The sequence below is a fragment of the Aythya ferina genome, assembly GCF_964211825.1.
Source record: "Aythya ferina genome assembly, chromosome: 2".
NCBI classification, from domain to species: domain Eukaryota; kingdom Metazoa; phylum Chordata; class Aves; order Anseriformes; family Anatidae; genus Aythya; species Aythya ferina.
The window spans coordinates 88,323,437-88,342,220 of record NC_140297.1 but is presented as its reverse complement, the minus strand read 5'-3'; the positions used below and the strand labels follow the sequence as shown (position 1 = coordinate 88,342,220).

Here is an 18,784-nt window from a genome sequence, read left to right as displayed (position 1 = left end):
AAGATCTTTTCTGGCCAGTACTGCTGCTTGCAATCATGGGAAAAATGATATCCTTGTTATTCTTGCCGCTAACCTCACCATTCTGAGTAGTCACACTGCAATTTACCAAAATGCTGTATTGGGCAACATGCTGTTACACAGAGGGTTGCACTTCAGCAGGAACCGAGTATGACAGTATGCCTGTAGTTTAGGAGACGACACCAGGGTGGTTTACAACTGGAAGCTTCTTGGGGAACCATGGCATCTCCTGCACCATGGAAAAAAGCACTTCATCCCCATGGAGTAGCCTTCTCAACTCTGGCTCTTGAGAGGCATCTGCCTTCAATAAACTTCTCCTACTCTTGTGTTCTGGGGTAGAAAAGTTTTTTTTTTTTTTTTTTTTTTTTTGGTCAGTTGTTTTTTCGATTGTTTTGCATAATGAAAAGCTTAAGAGTTAAGAGAGTTCTCATGAAAATTCTCTTGCCTTATTTTGGACTATTGACTTATATGAGTTCATGGACTAGGAGAGACATGTAGGCAAAGGTGTTGTAAAAAAAGGATGAATGATGGCTTTGAAGCCATAGCAGAATTGGCCTAAGACCAGCAGAGCCATAAAAAGAGTGCCACATATTGGTAGCAAATTCTGTGATACTGCTGCCCATGTGAAGGGGGAAATCATATTACAAGGTAGGGATCTCTGTGAGATCTGTAAGTATCAGAATTTTTGGTGAAGGGAACTCTTCCGATGAGAGAAGGCAACCTGAAAACGTGTGGTAAAGATTTGTCTAAAGCAGGCAGTTACATGAGAGCATCCATTAAAACTGAGTTTTAATGAAGTAGTACTGGTGATTAGTGAGGCTGAAATGAAAGTAGAGGCTTTTCTGATGCATCTGTCAAATTTGATTGTATTAATGAGTAAATGCCTCTACAGATCAAAATACAAAAGAAGAGAAAAACAACTTTTTTGAATTGCTTTTTCATCAATTAACAATAGCAATTGGAAATTTACTATCTGAAGCTCTGGATTTTTCCAGAGAGCTCATCTTTGCTGCCTCAAACAGTAAAGGACATTCAAGAGAGCACTGAGCTATATATTATGTGTATATGAGGTAGAACAATCGCAATGCTGAGTTCTGCCATGTCAGCTGAAGAGACTCTCTTTTGTATTCCGTATTGCTGCTAAGCAAATCATGTATTTAGAGTTCAAATGTGTATGTAATATATGTATTCGCACATGTATATATGTGCGCGTACATTGAAATTAAGCCTTAAAAGCTGCTGGGAGAAGCTGAAGCTTTGTCAGGATCAGCTTCTGCAAAAGACAGACTGAATCAGGATGCTTTGGAATGGGTTTGGCATTATTGTCAGTCTTGTTAAGGTCTTGTTAAGGTGCTGAGAGTTTGAAGTTGCAGTGCTGTGCACCTGGGGAGGGATTCCTCTGGCTGGTTTTGAGTGTACAGGTTGTACATGTTTATATCTAAGCCAGTTCCTTAATTTCCTTTTGTAGTCAGTGGAAAGAAGTAGGCGCTCCAGGTGTGCACATCACAAAATCTTTTAGGTTGGAAGGGACCACCTGAGGTCATTGAGAGAGAGCTAGGGTTTGGAGTTAGACCTCTTCTAGATAGCTAGCCTGGAGTAAGATAAATTGTATGTAAACAATGCTCATTTCTCTCTGCTGAACGATGTGACAGTGCAGGGGTTTGTTTCCTTTCTACCCTGTTTCCATAGGGCATATGCCTTTTTTTCTCCTATCCTGTAGTAGAGTTGTGGTCAGTTCTGGACACAGCACAGCCATAGATTTGTTTCAGTAGACATTGCACAGCTAGTCTATGAAACGAGGTTGTGCGTGGGGATGCTTATGCATTGTCTTCCCGCTCCTTTCTACTGCTGCCAGTATCAGTTGGACAGCCTCAGGAGTGGGAGAATGCAGATGGGACCTGGTGGGTTCCAGGCTTGGGGTAGAAGTGTTTTGTGGGTTAAAATACATTGGTACGTAGGATCGTAGGATGAGATGTTACAGAAGGCATTTTGGCTACATCTGGAGCCTACACCCTCTGAGAACAAACGTTCCCCTTCAGCAGCTTTGTAGTCTGAAGGTTAACTAGGGATGTTCCTAGTTTAACCTGTATCTAGTTAACCTTCGGTGCTAGTGACGTTCACTGTTTCATGCCTCTGTTAAATAGTCTTATAAGGCCTGAAACAACAGATTTCCTTTATGGCACCCTGAAAGAACAGGGAAGTAGCTCTTAATGTAGGTGGCTTGGCAAAATATTCCAGTCAAGTCAAGTATTTGGCCTGCTACCCAGCCTTCGATATGTAATCTTTGGGTGCTGCCAAAATACCATTCTAATTAAGTTGACATAGTCTATAAAGCCTGGGTGGTATTACTTCAGTTTTCTTTCCTGTGCTTTCCAATGCTGCATTTTGAAAAGGTTGATGGAAGCTGTGACACTTAGAACCTCACCAGAGCCTTCGTTAAGCTGGGATTTCAGTCACCTTGTGACCTTCAGGATCAAAGGAAGGAATATTCTCTTTCTTCTTCTCTCTGCAGGTGCAGGCTAATACCAATAAATAAATGTACACAAATGCACATGGAACATGTGATCAGTTGGCCAGACTTCAGCTTTCCATTGCACATTAACACATTAACTCTTCTACAAAATATTAACCTATTCTGTAAGTTTATTTTCTGTTTTGTGTGTGCTTAGGTGGAAAAGCTATGCCCTGTTTGTCCCAGGGAGAGATTTTTGCAAGTAGGCCAACATACTTGCTTCTAAAATATCATCTGAAACTGTTTAAGGGTTGAAAAGCTTAAGGGGGTAAGAAAGACTTCTACATTTATCTCAATTTTATTTATTTATTTTTAAAAGAGAAATTCCCAGTCTGTGTCCAAGAATAGAGTGCCAGTAACTTCGTAGCTGTGTCCTCAAAGGCAGTTACGTGGTACAACCCTGACTGTTTGCTGTGAAGTGCCAGTCACCCATAAATTCGGAGGTTGCATGTTGCGTAATGCCAGCAAATGCATCCGAGATTACAAAATGGTCTCTCTGCTATAATAAGATTGTTCTGATTTGTTAGTGAGGCAGTGTTAAAATACACATGAGGTAACTATGACATCAGTATCTTAAAACTGCAAGTACTTTTTGCAGCTGAGTATGCTCTGGCACTGCTAGTGCTTCATTGCACTCATTCACTCCAGTGTAGCCTCCCAGTTGTGTACTCCAAGCTGGATTGGCACGATTTCTACGTTCCAATCAGTCCGTGATGTATGTATTGCTTTTGTTTGGGTTATCTTTTGCATTTCTTGCACTTCTTTACTATGCCCTCTTTAATAAGGCTGCATCTTCAGATTGTATTTGCTGCTTGCTGCAGTTGCCTCCTTGTGCTGTTTGCAATGACAAGATAGGCTGGCTGTCATCTGGCTTGCTCGGGGTTGCTGTAGTCTAGGACTCAGTTATGCCATTGAGTTACTCTTGGCTTTAATGAATTATCACTTACCAGCTCTACTATGGTAACTCCTACCCTGCTATGACTGAGAGATAAAACATATTTCCTTGTTTATTGCTATTACTTACTATTATTACTTACTCCTTTGCTGCATTTCAGCTGACATGTGGAGTCTTTATCTTAATTGTTTGAACACTTCAATTCTTTAGAATAAACCATATTTGGGAATATGTCACCCTAAAATTCTTTGGAAAGTGAATTAATGTACTGTTGATACTGGGGAATGCATCTCTTCTTACAAGCGTGCAATTTTTTTGCAGATACTAAGCAGAAGGTCTTTCTTTTGAGTGTTCTAACTTTGTGAGCAAGGAGTATACTGAGAATAACTTATGCACTTAAGTGTACCTCTTGTGGTATCTCTGAGATACCATTTTAGTGAGTAGTGTGCTGTTTGAATTGAAATGTCTAAACTTGCCCTCCAGCTTCAGCTGTTTATATGGTGTTAGACAATGTAAATAAATTAGGGCTTATTCACTAACATGTATTATAGATAACTGCAAAGGCCTCAGTTACTTGCTTTGCTTTAAAAACATGAACGTTACTGTCTAAATAAAAGCTTTTGATAATCCTAATCAATAACTCTTAAAGAACATTAAAAAAAAAAAAAAATCTGCAAAGAGAAGTAACCCATGAGTGTTTACTGATGGTTGGTAATAAGCCCTGTAAATTATCAAAATGTAGAACCTCTATAATGTCCTTGTTCTGAAATGATGCGTCTCAAACTTTGTTAAATCCAGGAAGAATGTTTTGACCCACCTGAGAACTTTGGAGGGCAGGAAAAGCTGAAGGAGGAATGTGGATGGCTTTGATTGATACTTGCCTGCAGCTTTCTGTGTGCGACTGCAGGTTTTTGTTTTGAGGTCTGTCTTATGGTCAAACATGCTGCAGCCAGTCCTGTGTTGCAAAAACGACCAAGTTCTATGAGAAGCTTTACTGAGACTGCTATGTAAATCTCATCAAGAAGGAAGCTTCCTTTTAAAAAAAGCATCGAGGCAGAGGAAAGCAAGCTGTAAATAACAGTGGATCTTGGGTGAAACAGACTTAAAGTGCTTGAGAAACTGATCAGTTGGTCATATGATAAAAGATTGCCTTTTGTTCTTTTTTTCTTTATTTTGCATCAGTCAGAAGGGGAAGAAAAGATCTGGAAGATTCTTCCACAGAATCAAGGAATGTTGTACAGAAATGAGGAAACAGAAGTAGAGAAATGTGCTTTAGATTACTGCTCTGTGAATTTGAGAGTCCCTTTTTCCATATATTTTTGGGTCTAGAAAGATGCCAATTCTGTTTCATAGAATCATAGAATATCCTGAGTTGGAAGGGAGCCACGTGGATCATCGAGTATGCATTATATGCATTTCAACTATTCGCTTCCCTAGCTTTTGTTGTCAGGAGGCTCCAAAGTTTACAGGAGTGGGAAGCATCCTATCCTCTTGTCGGCTTGGTAAGGGGAAATTGAGTAAACTGTGTGCAGCATTTCAGCATAATTCTTAGTGATATGTGTGTTGACTTAAACTATGTTTTCCACCAGAATCGGTAGTGGTATGACTTTCTTCAACAGAACCTAAGTATGTCTCATGCATGCCGATGCACTTGTTCTTTTTGTATAGCAATTAGGTAGTAAAACGTCTGCAGTTTAGTTTCTGGGTTGGGGTCCTAGAGACACTGGTTTCCAAATCCCATTCGTGGGCAGGGGAAAGGACTGTTTGCAACAGTGGAAAGTTCAAAGCAGAGAGGCTTAGTGTGTTGGATCCAAAAAACCAGCACTTTGGAAGTGTGCAAGAAAAGAAGACTTTAGTCTTGTGTACCGACTTGAGTCAGTAACCACAAGGGGAAAGTAATTGCCTTCAAGAAGATGCAACTTTATATTTTGTTTGGAGACTTACCCAAATGTTTATCTTCTCTGAGATGCTTGGAAAGCAGTAATTCTCACAGACGTGCAGTAGGAAAGGTTTGCCAGCTCCTAATGGCAGTAAACAAAGAAAATGAAAGTTCATGGGTTGCCTAGGCCAATGTGATAGTTTGCTGCCACTGGAAAGGAGTGATTTTGTTCCTTTCCTTTCCTGCACATGCTCTCCAGCCATTCGCTTTGTGCCAGTTGAGCTGCTTGTCAAATCTAAGTTTAATGCACTTAACAGAAAAATAACCCAGCAAAACAAATGAGTTAATTAACACAACAGAAAAAAAAAATACTTTTTTTTTTTTTTTTTTCCCCCAAGCTGAACTCATTAAGGACCATACATGGTGCAAAATGGGGAGAAGGAGGGAGTGCCAGAAAGTTTCTCAGAGGAAGTGGAGGAAGAAAGCAGAGCAAGGGATGATGAAGAGTGGGATGCCTGTCCTGTTCTTGGCAGCAACAAGCTATTAAATCATCCTAACTGTTGTATAACTTCACTCTGAGTGTTCAGGTTGAATAATAAAAGCCTAAAATAACAGAAGGAAATCATTATTCAGACCATTTCCCAAAATTACAAAATTTTGGATTCCATAGTATGAGGAGTGTGACTGGGCTTAAAAAAAAAAAAAAAAAAAAAAAAAAGGGGGGGGGGGCAGGAAAAAGACAAAAAAGACAACATGAAGGACAGAGTCAGTAGTGTATGGGTAATCTTTTTGGTTCTCTGGAAGAGAAGGTAGTGAGAAAGTGTATATGCAAAATTAGAGACCATTAGTCACTGCGTTTTCAGCTGAAGTTGTCCTTGGGCTGCCTTGTTATGCATCCCTTGTCCCAGTCATGCATCTATGGACCTGCCCTACTTCTGCATATGGCTTGCTGATGGGATTGTGTACTGTATAGTTCTTCAGTTTCTGTCTAATTAACATTTCATTTAGACTCGGATGTAGTCTGTTTAGTTGTCAAAGTTCCTGCTTCAAAGCTATAGATTTAACTATTAAGAGGTAGAACAGGATTTTGAGTGATCAAGGGAGATGGTAAAACTGCAGTTTCATAAATATTTCATAACTTCATTACCAGTTTGTTTTTTAAGCTGGAATACTTTCTTCAGGGACAGGGAGAAAAATCCTTGCTTAAATGGGCAAGGTGCAAAGTAACTATTTCTCTCCCAGCACATTTTATCCTTACTGTCAGCAAAGCTGGCCTGACAGGAGGTGAACAGGAATTCACATGCTATGAGTCTTGAGGAGCCTTTTCAGAATTTTAGGCAGCTTCAGGAAACCAAAAAATGCTGAACTGCGTATATTTTATTTAATTTTATTTGGCAAGACTCAGTGGGATGGCATCAGTTCTTCTGTGCTTCTTCTGAAGTATGTATCTGTTTTGGCTTTCAAAAGCCTGAATTGCTCTTGCCAAGATTCTTCACTTTCTGGCAAAATTACAATGGCAAATGGCTTCCTTTACAAGGTGTAATATTTAGACTAACAGCTTTGCAATTAAGAATGGCAAAGAGAATTATATTCCCTTTTTTATAAGACCAGATTTTTTAGTATGGAATCGTGGGAGTGTTTGGACTTAACTGAAGTGCTTTTGATTGATGATTTATATTTTGAACAGTGCTTTTCATTTTAGTGCGCAACACTCGCTTGAAATTTTAACTAGAACAATGCGTTGTTTTCAAAGATATATTCAAAGTATTACTCCAGCTAGGCAGTTGCTCTATGTCGTAGACTTGCAAATGCGTTTTGGGTGCATATGTATAATAAAATGTGTGTGCACATGCCAACTTGTGCAAGAGAAGTGGGAAGAAATTAAGAAATCTGGAAGTATTCTTAACTATTATCTGCTCCTAATCTCAGTAGACTATCAGATGTCAACAAATAATGTCACTGAATCCTTTGCAGTTGGAGAGTGATGGCATTCAGGAGTATTTGGGGAGGTATTTTTGGAGTGTCAGGCAAGTGAACTTGTTTGAAGAGAAGTTGCACAAGTATAGGTTTTCAGTGTGGGAAAATCAGAGACAGGGTGCAGGGAAGGACTTTCAGAGCTGGGGAGAGAAGCAAGCATGTGGTAGGAGTAAGTAAAATGGGGAAAAGGAAAGTTGAAGTTTTGAGAAATCTGTTCAGATGCTATAGGGTTGTCCATGGAAACAAACAAAAAAGGTGTGTGTGGGGGGAAAGCCTTTTGTCTCTTTGTCAGGCAATATACTTTGTGGATCTATGATGTATTCAAGTGCCTAGCAGGGCCACACCATGCTTTAGTTGTGCAGGAGGTTACCAATATTAGTTTGATGTCAGAGACTTCTGGGTGTATTTGTTTGCCAGCCTGCACTAGGGAAACTTTGAGTCCTGCTTGACCATCACCAGAGGGGTTCCTCAATCTTGTAAACTGACACAGGCTGTACCAAAACCACCACTAAAAGAGGGGAAATCACTTGGAGATCCTTATACATGCTGATTGTTAAAGCTATGTTGAAATCTGTTGGCGAATGCTTGTGCTGTGTGGCACGGGCAGCCAGGGAAGATGGTGGCACTTCCCTTCTGGCCTTCAGGGCCATGGCAGGGCTGTGTGCTGGTGAGGAGCTGTGTGGATCACCCTCTTGCTTGGAGAAGCACATCTGGGTCATGAAGTTTACATGCAGCTGGGGGCACTCTTAGCCTTCACCTTTTTCAACTGCAGAATATTTGCTGGCATGCCTCAGGCTGCTGTCATCCAAATCCTGTTTCCATTGCAACTGCAGCAATAGGAGTGGTCACGTAAGGCAGAGTAAGAGCACCCGTCCTTAAGCCCTGTGTTGGTGTTGGGGCTTGTTAGATGCCTCCATCTCATATCTCCAAAGCATAGTGTTGGGTAGATCTGCAGAGAAAACAGAAAGCTTTCCAAAACACCATGAAGCAATGGGGACCCTGGGAACAGGGTGAGGGCAGCTGAGGTCTTGTAGATTGCTCTTTGTGTGGGCCAACAAGGCAGGGTGTCTTTTCCCCAGCTCTCAAGATGTTGAATTATAAGTTGACCCAGACACTTCTGAAGGTGACTTAGAGATGAATATTGTATGAATTCTGCATTAGGGTTTTGTTCTGACTGACTGTAAGACCGAAGCTTTGGTCTCCACTGGAAATGCTGTAGTGTGGGGAGAAGTGAAGTGATGACACAGTGTCTGAGAGACTAAAAGACATGTAACCAAGAGAAAGACTTTTAACCTTTATGTTAAACCTGAGGTCTTGCAGAAAGGTTGTCAGTTAGGTGAAAATTTAAGGCAGTATTGAAGCTTTTTTTCCCCTCCCTCTTCAACAGTAGTTCAGTTAAGGAAAGCAGAACATTACAGAAGAAATATACTAAAATACCCAGCCTAAATACACAGAAAGAGAATAGTATCCAACAGATTTGTAGATTTTTTAAGCTATCTTTCATAAAAGAAATGAACTTTGAGTTTTCAAGCACTCTCGAGCTTGTCTTGCAACTCCACCAGATTAAAATCTTTTTTTTCTTATCCTTCTCCTGTTCCTAACTAATCTGCAAGTGATTTTTTTTATTGTTGTTATTGTTTTTTTTTTTTTTTTATTGTTTTTCTCCTGAATTTAGAGACTTTGACAGATGGCACATGTAGAACCTGGAAAACTTCCTGAATTGGCAGAGTGACCATACCATCTTCCTGCCATCTTCCTATTGCTGTAGCTGTAGGTGCGTAGGCTGTGTACGCTTCCAGAGTGCAATTTGAGATATCATTTTCTTTGCTGAAAATATTCAAGGAGCAAGTGATAAATCAAAAAGCATACCTGGTGACAGGCTTAATTTCTAGTTAATAGATAACTTAATCTACTGGTTAGGTGGGTAATTTGAACGTGAATAGGAACAACTCATTCAGACCAGCATTAATCTCCAGGATGCATACTTGCAATGTTTTCCTTGCTAAATGAATATCAATCTTTGTTTAGATTATGTGAGTTGGTTTAACACTTTTGAGAGACTGAGATGTCAAAGCTGTGCCTCACAATAGACTATTCTTTAGAGAACATCATACCAAAAGCGAATCTCCTTATGACCTTTGAAATTTGGTTTATCATGGCTATTCTTTGTTCAGGGACACTCTGTCCAAGGAAGACCTCTTAAGTCAGTGAAAGCACGTGAACTCATTTGGTTTTGAGTGTGCCCAAACTGTGTTGATGCTGAACGACTGTTCTAGCCAGTGAATGTGCCAAGTTCTGTAACAGTAATTGACTGCATAGCTTATTTTCTATTTACAGGCCTTTGTAGTTTTCTTTTCCCATCTAATGCATCTGAAGGGCAGTAAATTGGCACTTGATTTTTTTTTTTTTAATTTATTTATGCTGGTTAACTTGTATGGAAGAATATGTAAGAATATACAAGCTAAAAATCATGTAAAGACAATAGGAAAGAAGAAGTTGACTTCTTTATCGTCATTTTTATCAGCTGAACATATGAATTGGTATAGAGTTCCGTCCCTATAAAATATATTGCTCATTGAAGTTGTGGTACAATAGAGCCTTAGATCTTAAAGGTGAGCAAAGGCTTTTTTTGTATTATTAAGGCAGGACTATTTGATAAACTGCTTTTAGACAGACAAAAGAGATGTGATCTTAAATCAACGTTAATGTATGACTGACTAGGAATGATATCATCTAAAGATTATTGCTTTCCTCTGTTTCTGTGGTGTTAACAAGTGAATACTGAAGAATGTAGCAGTGAAGCAAATAGGTCTTGATAAATTATGCAGTCTTGACTTCAACTATTGTTTGAGGTAATTGATGATCTTCCACTGCTGTAATGGGGCTGTAGCATAAACTGCAGCACGCCCTAGAGTAGACAAATTGGTCTGGTATTGTTTAGGAACATATTTAATCTCTCTTGTTGCAAGTAAATCAGTAGCTTTTGCTGAAACACCAAGATAAAGACCAGCATTTCAATATTCAGTCCTAAATAACTTACAGTTAAATTCACAGCAGTGCTGCCTTTTCCTGTTTTCTAAATACTGAGGTAATCAATAAATTTAAAATTGTTGCAATTCAAGGCTGAAATATTTTCCCATATCTCTTTAGGTAAACTTTCTTTAATCTTTGTGGGTTTACAGACAAATACACTTCTGTATTCTTGTTGCACTGTACCAACTTCAGAACACCTAATCCAGTGGTTTGCCTAATTTCACTGTAGATGCACTTAGAGAAAAGTGTAATCCCCCAAAGTGAAAGGATGTTTTTCATCAGCCAAGATAGAAAGGGTTTTCTTGAAACTCTGCTTGGTTTTCCCAGAACCTACCGGGAGAATGAGTCAAATCTTGCCCTGAAAATGAAATCTTCAATTCCCGTTTAAGAGCTGGCTGCACACTGTAGGTCTGGATTAGGAGCTAGATGGCTGTACAGCACTGTTTGTTTATAGACTTACATGATGAAAGATCCTAGCAAGAATACAAGTTGGGCCTCATACCTACAGTTACATGTTTGAGGTGATTTTTTTTTTTTTTTTTTTTTCCCGAAATGTGAATCTGGTAAGATTTTAGTCTTAAGCTTAAGCAAATGCTATGGACAAAGTATCTAGAATAAACAACTTGATTTATGCATATTGGATTAAATTGATTTTCAAATTTGCAGTTGCCAAACACTGTTTCCTCTCAAGGCTATGAATTGACCACAGAAAGCTACCGCCTCAGGAAAACCGCAGAGCACAGTAACTTCTTCCTAGAAAGAAGCTCCCAAAAATTTGTCTGCCTTTCTCATAGGCAGGAGGGTACCATATCTCAGCTAAATGTATCCTGGAACTAGATTGAGTAAAGTCTTCTAGATGGGGGCATGGTTTCCTTGGGCCAGAAGCTGCAGCTCCTATTGGAGCTGTTTTCCCAATATATCTTTTACCTTTGTTTATGACTTCTCTGTCACATAAATCTTCCAGAGAGCTTTGGTTTGGTAACAGCTTATGCCTACTGGAGAGCAGTAAACTTAGTCTGTTGTTCTGAATACATACTTGATATTTATAGCAATGAACAAGACAAGAGCTTGCTTGTGGTGGAAATAAAAGTTCTGTATCTGCTTTGCAGTCTTCTCTCCTATCCCTGCCCACCCCATCTGCTAAGATGTGAAGTCACTTGTCTTATACTGCAGGGATGTCTCCAGCTGAATGCAACTGGTTGGGAGAAGTGTTCAGAGTAGCAAATAATGCTTTACATATGTGCTTTTGTTTAGCTTTGTGTCCTTTCTTAACATGCAGTGGCCTTATTTTATTTTAATACCATCAATTTTATTTCTTCTTTTTTTAATTTCTTTAGCCATGTGTGCCTTTATGTTACATCTGTGGTAGAATTCAGACTGTATCTGATAGCAGAAGTGGTGCATGAGAAACACTTCTCACCTTGCAAAGTTGCTGCTAATAATGACTCACAGGAGGAAATTCAAGACTTGAATGCAGATTTGCATAGAAAACCCCAACTGAGGTACTAGGTGAGAATAAAGCCGTGAGAGAAAAGACAGTCTGGAGAGGGTAAAGGGGAGAATTTGTATAATTAGATGTAGAAGGCTAATGCTGCATAAGTGGTTATCACCTTAACTACCACATTTCAACATTTTCTTTCTACAGCTGAGAGTGTAGTGTTGGTTGGCAAGAGCCAGTCTTTGGGTGGCTTGGGTCTGTGTGATGAGTAGCTTTCTCTGTTGCTTGGATCATGGAAACAGAGGAGGAGCCATCTAGCCTGAGAATAGTTGTCTTGGGCTCTTGAATGAAATATTAAGTTGAATGTGCTTTCTAGGCTACAGACAGCAAGCTTGCAGATTTGCTACTCCAAGTTGATGCAGATCTTTGTCACCTCATCTTGCTCTTCTCGGTCTTCCCCCTCCAACTGTTTTCAATAATAAGTTGATGTAATGTTTTCAGTATGGTTTCTGACAGTTTGTTTGTACTTTGCAGGTCCTGTGAAGCAGTAGATGTGATTTGAAGAAAATTTGAAGGAACAAATGGCTTTAGCTGGCTGCCCAGACTCCTTTTTACATCTTCCTTATCGGATAGTAAGTTATGAAACTGCATGTTCATGTCAGCTTGTAGCATCATATCGCTATGTGCCAGTGATTGATTGTGCGTTCAGACTTTTCATCAAACTGTCTGGCAATTCTCTGGGTTTTGCTAAGATTTGGTAGCAGAGCCTCTGTTACCATTCTGTATGCAAGACCTGCTGCTGGAAAAAATTGGGTCACTAACACGTAATAATTGGGTCACGGGTTAAGATTTGATACCTCTCCTTGAAGTAGCTGGTTCATATCTGGGAGAAAGCACCTGTGTGCTGATCCCTTCCACACCCAGCCCCCCAAAAAGGCAAGTGACAGTACCAGTGAAATGCCTTGCACCAAAAAGGATCAGTTTGCTGAATGCTATATTTGTAGGAACAAAGGCAGAGATTTTTACACTTGGTTAGATCCTATGTTTGTCTAGTCATTATGCTGTATCTAAGCAGCCAATATGGCATATTACAACAAGTATTTTAAAAAACCTCAACTCAAAGGTGCTAGGCAAATATGCATACAGAAGTTCTCGTGTATTTGTTTGTTTGTGGTTTGTTTTTTTTTTTCTAGACAGTTGTGGTTGGCATAATACATGCTTTGTATTTTTTTATGGAACTGCATATCTGTTTTTTCAGGCATGACCTGTTTTTTGCCCTTTTTTTCTCTTGTTTTCATACAGTGCTTACTACCCTAAGGATTCAGTTATGATTTCAGGCCCTGCAGATACACAAATGATTAAACAGTACCTCATGACATAGAAACCTTTTTCTTTGTCCCAAGAGAAATAATACTACTAATAATTACTACAGTTATGCTGCATATCTGGAAAAAAAAAAAAAAACACACAAAAGAACGAACAAAACAAAACTTTTACAAGATACCGATCCGTTTCATGATAGGCCAGCTTATACTTTTTTTCCTCCGACAGGAAGCTTCAAATTCATTAACTAATTGCTAACTATTAGTTACTAATTATACTAATGTTAATATAGGCTGAGTTGTCAGCTGCACGTACCTCAAGCATTTTCCTGATAGCAGGAGCAACATAACAGTCCCACTATAACTTTGTGAGTACAAAAGCAGTTATAAAAACAGAACGGAATTCAAGAAATTGGATGTTCTGAGATTCTTTTATTGTATCTGTAATTTTTAAGAGCATACGTGAATAGATGTGCTTGGACTCTATAACCTTGATGCACTATGAAATTATGCTTCCAGTTCATCTAGGGCATCATCTGAATCATGCTAGGGTGAGGGAGAGAAGAGCTACATAAGAGAAATTGGATACTGTAGGCAGTAGTTTTTGAGCTGCAAATTCTTTACTGGATGCCAAATTTTCTCATGAAAATGTCTTCAAGTGCCCCTGTTCAACAGCCAAGAGGTACATCAAAGGGTTGCTGCAGCTTGATATGTGAGCAGAAAGGATGTGAATTTACCTTGCTTTTCCAAAACCTATGGATAATCCGCTTTAGTCTAGGGCAGTCTACAGACTGGAAGACTCAAAGCAACATGGGTTACTTAAGATGGTGGGGAAAGTGACTTCTATTAACTAATATTTTTAGTCATAGCTTACTGTGCATTATAACAATCCTAAGTGCTTGTAACAGGTTTAAAGATGAGCTTTGGAAGCCCATTCACAACTACTGTGCTTTCTGTCAGAAGTTAAGTTCACATTAAAAAAAAAAAAAAAGAAAAAGAAAAAACCCTGAACATCTGTTTTTCCACCCCTACTAAATCTGACTTAGAAGCTTTCATCAGCTTGTCTTTCAAATTTGGCTACAGTACCGGTATTGTGTTGGTAAGGGGCTGAAAGAAGGTTAAACTAAATATGCTCTAGATTAGAGTGTGAAGAAGTATTCTATTTTTTTACAGTACATTTTCTGACTTAATATGAATGGAAGGCTATGCCGAACACTGTTCCAAAGTCCCTAAGGTTGGGATCTTAATGCTGCAACTTCAGTGTTTAGAATAAATTGACACATTTGAGTTTGGGATTACATTCAAAACAGACAGCAAGAGAAATGAGAGCCTAGCTAAGTGAATATGCACTACAGAATATCCTTTAGGATGGCCTGTTGCCAAGCTACCCTTACCCTTCTTATTTCTATTTTGGGGGAGACAGGAAGGGTATACATCCCTGACTTTTGTATTGGGCTCTTCATTTGCAGTGTTTGCTGCTTTTAGAAGCTTTTGGTTGTTGTTTAAGAACAGCTTTTTTTAGTTTTCTTAGGAGTTAGCACATAAACCAGTCACACTGTGTGCATTCTCCTAGAAACAATCTCTAGCTTTGTGGAAAAAATCAATACTACCTTTTAGTGGCTTTCAGGAGCCCTTTCCAAATTCTCTAACTCTTCAATAAAAATCCGGCAGTGAGAATTGGCAGTGTTTGTCTTCTGTTCCTGGAAATTCAGAACATAGTCCCAGAATTTCTCAGAAAAAATGGGATGATTTACTGTGTTTCCGTTCTTTTGCAATCTGTAGTCACAACAGTATTTATGTGCAGTGACTTGAACTCTTAGGGAAGATTTAGTTCTTTAACCCTTTGATGCGCGAATTGTGTAAGTCTCAGTGACATAAAGTGGTATTTTTTCTTGGTTTCTAAAGACAAAATTCTGGGCATGCAGGGGGATGAGGTGTTCTGTTCATCTTCTATTTTCTCCCTTCTGTTTATTTTCTCATAACCAAGATGCTGGAAAAGTCTGTATGTATAGTTAAGCTCAGTAGAGTTTATTTTCAGAGCTGAATTCTTAGTAGAGGAGAGAGTTGTTCAGATCAAACGCATCATCTAGCTTTGCATAAAATGCACTACAAGCACTTGGTCACAACATAGGGAGAAAATGGAAATTGCTTTTTCTCCCACATGTACAGCCTCATGGATTTCAGGATTGATGGTAGTCCTGTTATCCAGATAATACAGCAGAATACCACACATCATACTTGAGAAGCTTTGTCCCCTTCAAGATTGAGGAAATAAATACTTAATAGAATTAATCAATCAGAGTCTAAGTAGTGTAATAAAAGCCTCCTCCTTAATGCTGTTAGATTTTTGGATGTGAAGGAAATGTTTTGCTGTGAATACATCAGAAATGGTCACACTTCTTTGCCTTGAGCTGGGGGAAAAATTAGGTACAAGTTCTCTGGTTTTAGTATGGCAGTTTTGATCCTCGTCTTCCATAAAATCATACACTAAATTAAAAAGCATTTTTTACATGTTTAGGGGTTGTTTGTTTTGATTAGGTGTTTGGTGAAGTTTTCTGTTTTAGCAGAAAAAATTGAAGATGTTTATTATCTGTACTTCAGAGTTACCTTGGTAGATGCCTGAAACCTCATTCCAATGTAACTTCATCTCAGCTCTGCCACTTTGGGATAGAATAGTGTGATACTTAGTGTCAGTGGAGGTCCACATGCTGTTTTTCATGTTAGTGTGAATAAAATACCTTCAGTCCTTCATCACAAAGCATGAAAAATGAGCTGCAGGATTTGTCCACAAATCATGAAAACCTATGTGGGAAGGGCTGTTAAGACATATGTTTTTGCCCACATAGTCTGCCTGACACGGTTTGGAAAAACCTTCATTCACTTAGTGACAAGTGCCTGTTGAGACTATGGAGGTATATTTTTTTTCTTATGATTTTTAAGATTAAAAATAAACATTTGCTTAACTTAATCTCTTTAGGCTTAAATATATAAGAATCCTGACTGTATAGGATTTGGCCTGGAATTTGGGTTTTTCGTGCCAACAGGGCAATATGGAATGACGAGAGGGAACAAACAGGCTTTCAAAGTCCTTGGGCATAGCTGAGTGAAAAAACACCAGCGGCATTATTGAATTGCGTCATTCTTCTACATATTGTATGAAGAAATGGAGCTGAAATGTTGCTACTGCCAATGCAGAAAGTCATCGGATTTCTGAAATATGGTGTCAGTCAACAGATACTTTGTTGATGATGCTCTTGTTTTTAACAGTTTACATGTTGTATGTGGTGTGTAGGGTTGACGGACTGCAGCAGACGTAAAGTATAAAGCAGTGAGAACATTAGTGAATGTTTTAACAAGACGTGTTGCCTCCAGTATGAAGTTATGAAATCTGTCTCTCCAAGTGCAGATTGCAAATGTCTTTTACAGATAGAGTTGAAACTACTTAGTAGTTTTTGCAGAAGAGCAACTGGAACTGGCTTTCTGGCCTTGGTCTTTTTTTTTATTTTTTATTTTTTGTGTGTGTGTGGAAAGATCTGTTAAAAGAATTGTCCCAAAAGCAGTTGTTTTCACTGACAAGGAAGTTCAAGTAGTCTGGTACATACCATTTAAAGATGCCACTTGCCCACATAATCACATGTGATCGGGAGACTGTATATGAAGCAAAAGAAAGAAATTCGTATCTCTTACAAGGCTTTTATACAACTGATTACTTTTCTTTCTTAAATACCCGTCAATTATTTTGTTTTACAATTTCAATTTAAAAATCTGTACTCAGCTGTTTGTAATTCTACTTTTGTATTCTAATTTACACAGAAGCTGCTTAGCCAAATGTGGAGACTTTTGAAGATGAATGTGATCAAGGAATTTCATGTAGCTATATACATATTTCTTCATGATTCTTAACCCACCAAAAAAGATTCAAATCATTCTAATGGTCCAGCTTCTAATGGTCATTTACTATTTACATTACTACTAACAGCAGTGAGGAAACAATCTAGGTATTGCAAGTCAAGTGAAGAAATTACAAGTAAAGAAGCTTAGTTTTGCCTCTTCTTGTTAGTGCTTTATGCTTGTATGCTAGACTAATCTATCTTTTTAATCTTGTTATTATCGTTTTATATAAGTAGCCTCTTAGATTTGTATCTTAAATTTAGCTCTACTGTTTATATATGTTTAAATCTGCAGAATTTACTGCTTTTCTCAGGAGTCTCTTGGTCAGACTCCTGGTGAAGTAAGGCAGGTTTGATGTACATTCACAACTGACGACAGAGTTGACAAATGTGCCTGCTTTATGCCATTCTGTTTTTTTTTCATTCAAATGCGTTCAATTCATGTGTTTTCTTTATTTTTAGTAAGTCTTATAACTACGTTCAAAAATTGATTAAGTAACTTACAGGGAAACCTAATGGAATTTATTCAGGCTCTTCGCAAGACTACTTGGCAAGAAAGTTTCCCAGCACTTGAATGACAAGAAAATCATCAGTTGTTGTCAGTGTGGATTCACCAAGGGGAAGTCACGCTTAACCAACATGATAAATTTATATGATAAAATGACTGGGCTGGTAGTTGAGGGGAGAGCAGTGAATATTGTTTACCAAGACTCTAATAAAGCTTTCAACACTCTGTCCTGGAAGATAGTCATGTTGAATTTGTTGATGCATGAGCTGGGTAAGCACACAATGAGGTGGAATGAATGAAAACTGTCTGCAAGGTTGGTTACAGAGGGGTGGTGAAGCCTAGTTGGAGGACAGTGGCAAGCAGAGTACCTTGGGGGTCAATACTAGGTCAAATCCTGTTCAGTGTCTTCATTAGTGATCTGGTCTGTGGGGCAAAGCATATCCTAAGCACGTTTCCTCACACAAAACTTGAGGAGTGGCTGACTCACCAGAGGGTCATGCTGCCATCCAGAGGGACCTGGGCAGGCTGGAGAACCGGGCTGACAAGAACCTGATGAAGTTCAACAAGGAGAAGGGAAAAGCCCTGCACCTGGGGGAGGAACAACCCCAGATACCAGGACTTGCTGGGGGCCACCCAGCTGGAAAGCAGACCTGCAGAAAAAGGCCTGGGGTCCTGGTGGGTACCAAGTTGAACATGATCCAGCAGCGTACCCTTGCTGCTAAGCAGTCTAACACTATCCTGACCTGCATTAGGCAAAGTATTGCCAGCAGGTTGAAGGAGGTGATCCCTTGCTTCTGCTGAGGCCACACCTGGAGTGCTATGTCCAGTTCTGGCCCCCCAGTATGAGAAAGACATGGACGTACTGGAAAGAGTCCAAGGAAGGACAATGCAAATGATGAAGAGACGTCTTTTATGAGGAAAGGCTGAGAGAGCTGGGACTGGTCAACCTGGAGAAGGCTCGGGGTGGGCACCTTGTCAATGGATATAAATACCCAGAGGGAGACTGCAGTGAAGATGGAGCCGGTCACTTTCTGTGGTGCCCAGAGCCAGTTCAAGAGGCAGTGGACACATGGTAATGCAGGAGGCTCCATCTGAATATCAGGAAGCAATTCTGTACAGTGTGGGCAACTGAGCACTGACAGAAGTTGCCCAAAGAGGTTGTGGACTGTCCCACCTTGGTGCTATTCAAAAGCCTCCTGGACGTGGTCCTGGGCTAGCTGCTGCAGGTGTCCCTCCTTGAGCAGGAGTTTGGAATATGATGAACTCCAGAGACCCTTCCAACCTCAGCCACACTGATTTACTGATGTGAAAA

The 18,784-nt window shown here is 39.4% G+C and overlaps 1 protein-coding gene across 6 annotated transcripts in view; it reads left to right on the top strand.

The window, feature by feature from the left end:
* Positions 1 to 18,784, top strand: part of GRB10 (growth factor receptor bound protein 10) — a 149,673-nt gene that overhangs the window by 26,566 nt on the left and 104,323 nt on the right. For all 6 annotated transcript variants that reach the window (XM_084509345.1, XM_084509350.1, XM_084509348.1 and 3 more), the window contains one exon: positions 12,287 to 12,384. In XM_084509345.1, the coding sequence (XP_084365471.1) occupies positions 12,334 to 12,384 (51 nt within the window). In that variant the 5' untranslated portion in view covers positions 12,287 to 12,333. The remainder of the gene's footprint in view (positions 1 to 12,286; positions 12,385 to 18,784) is intronic.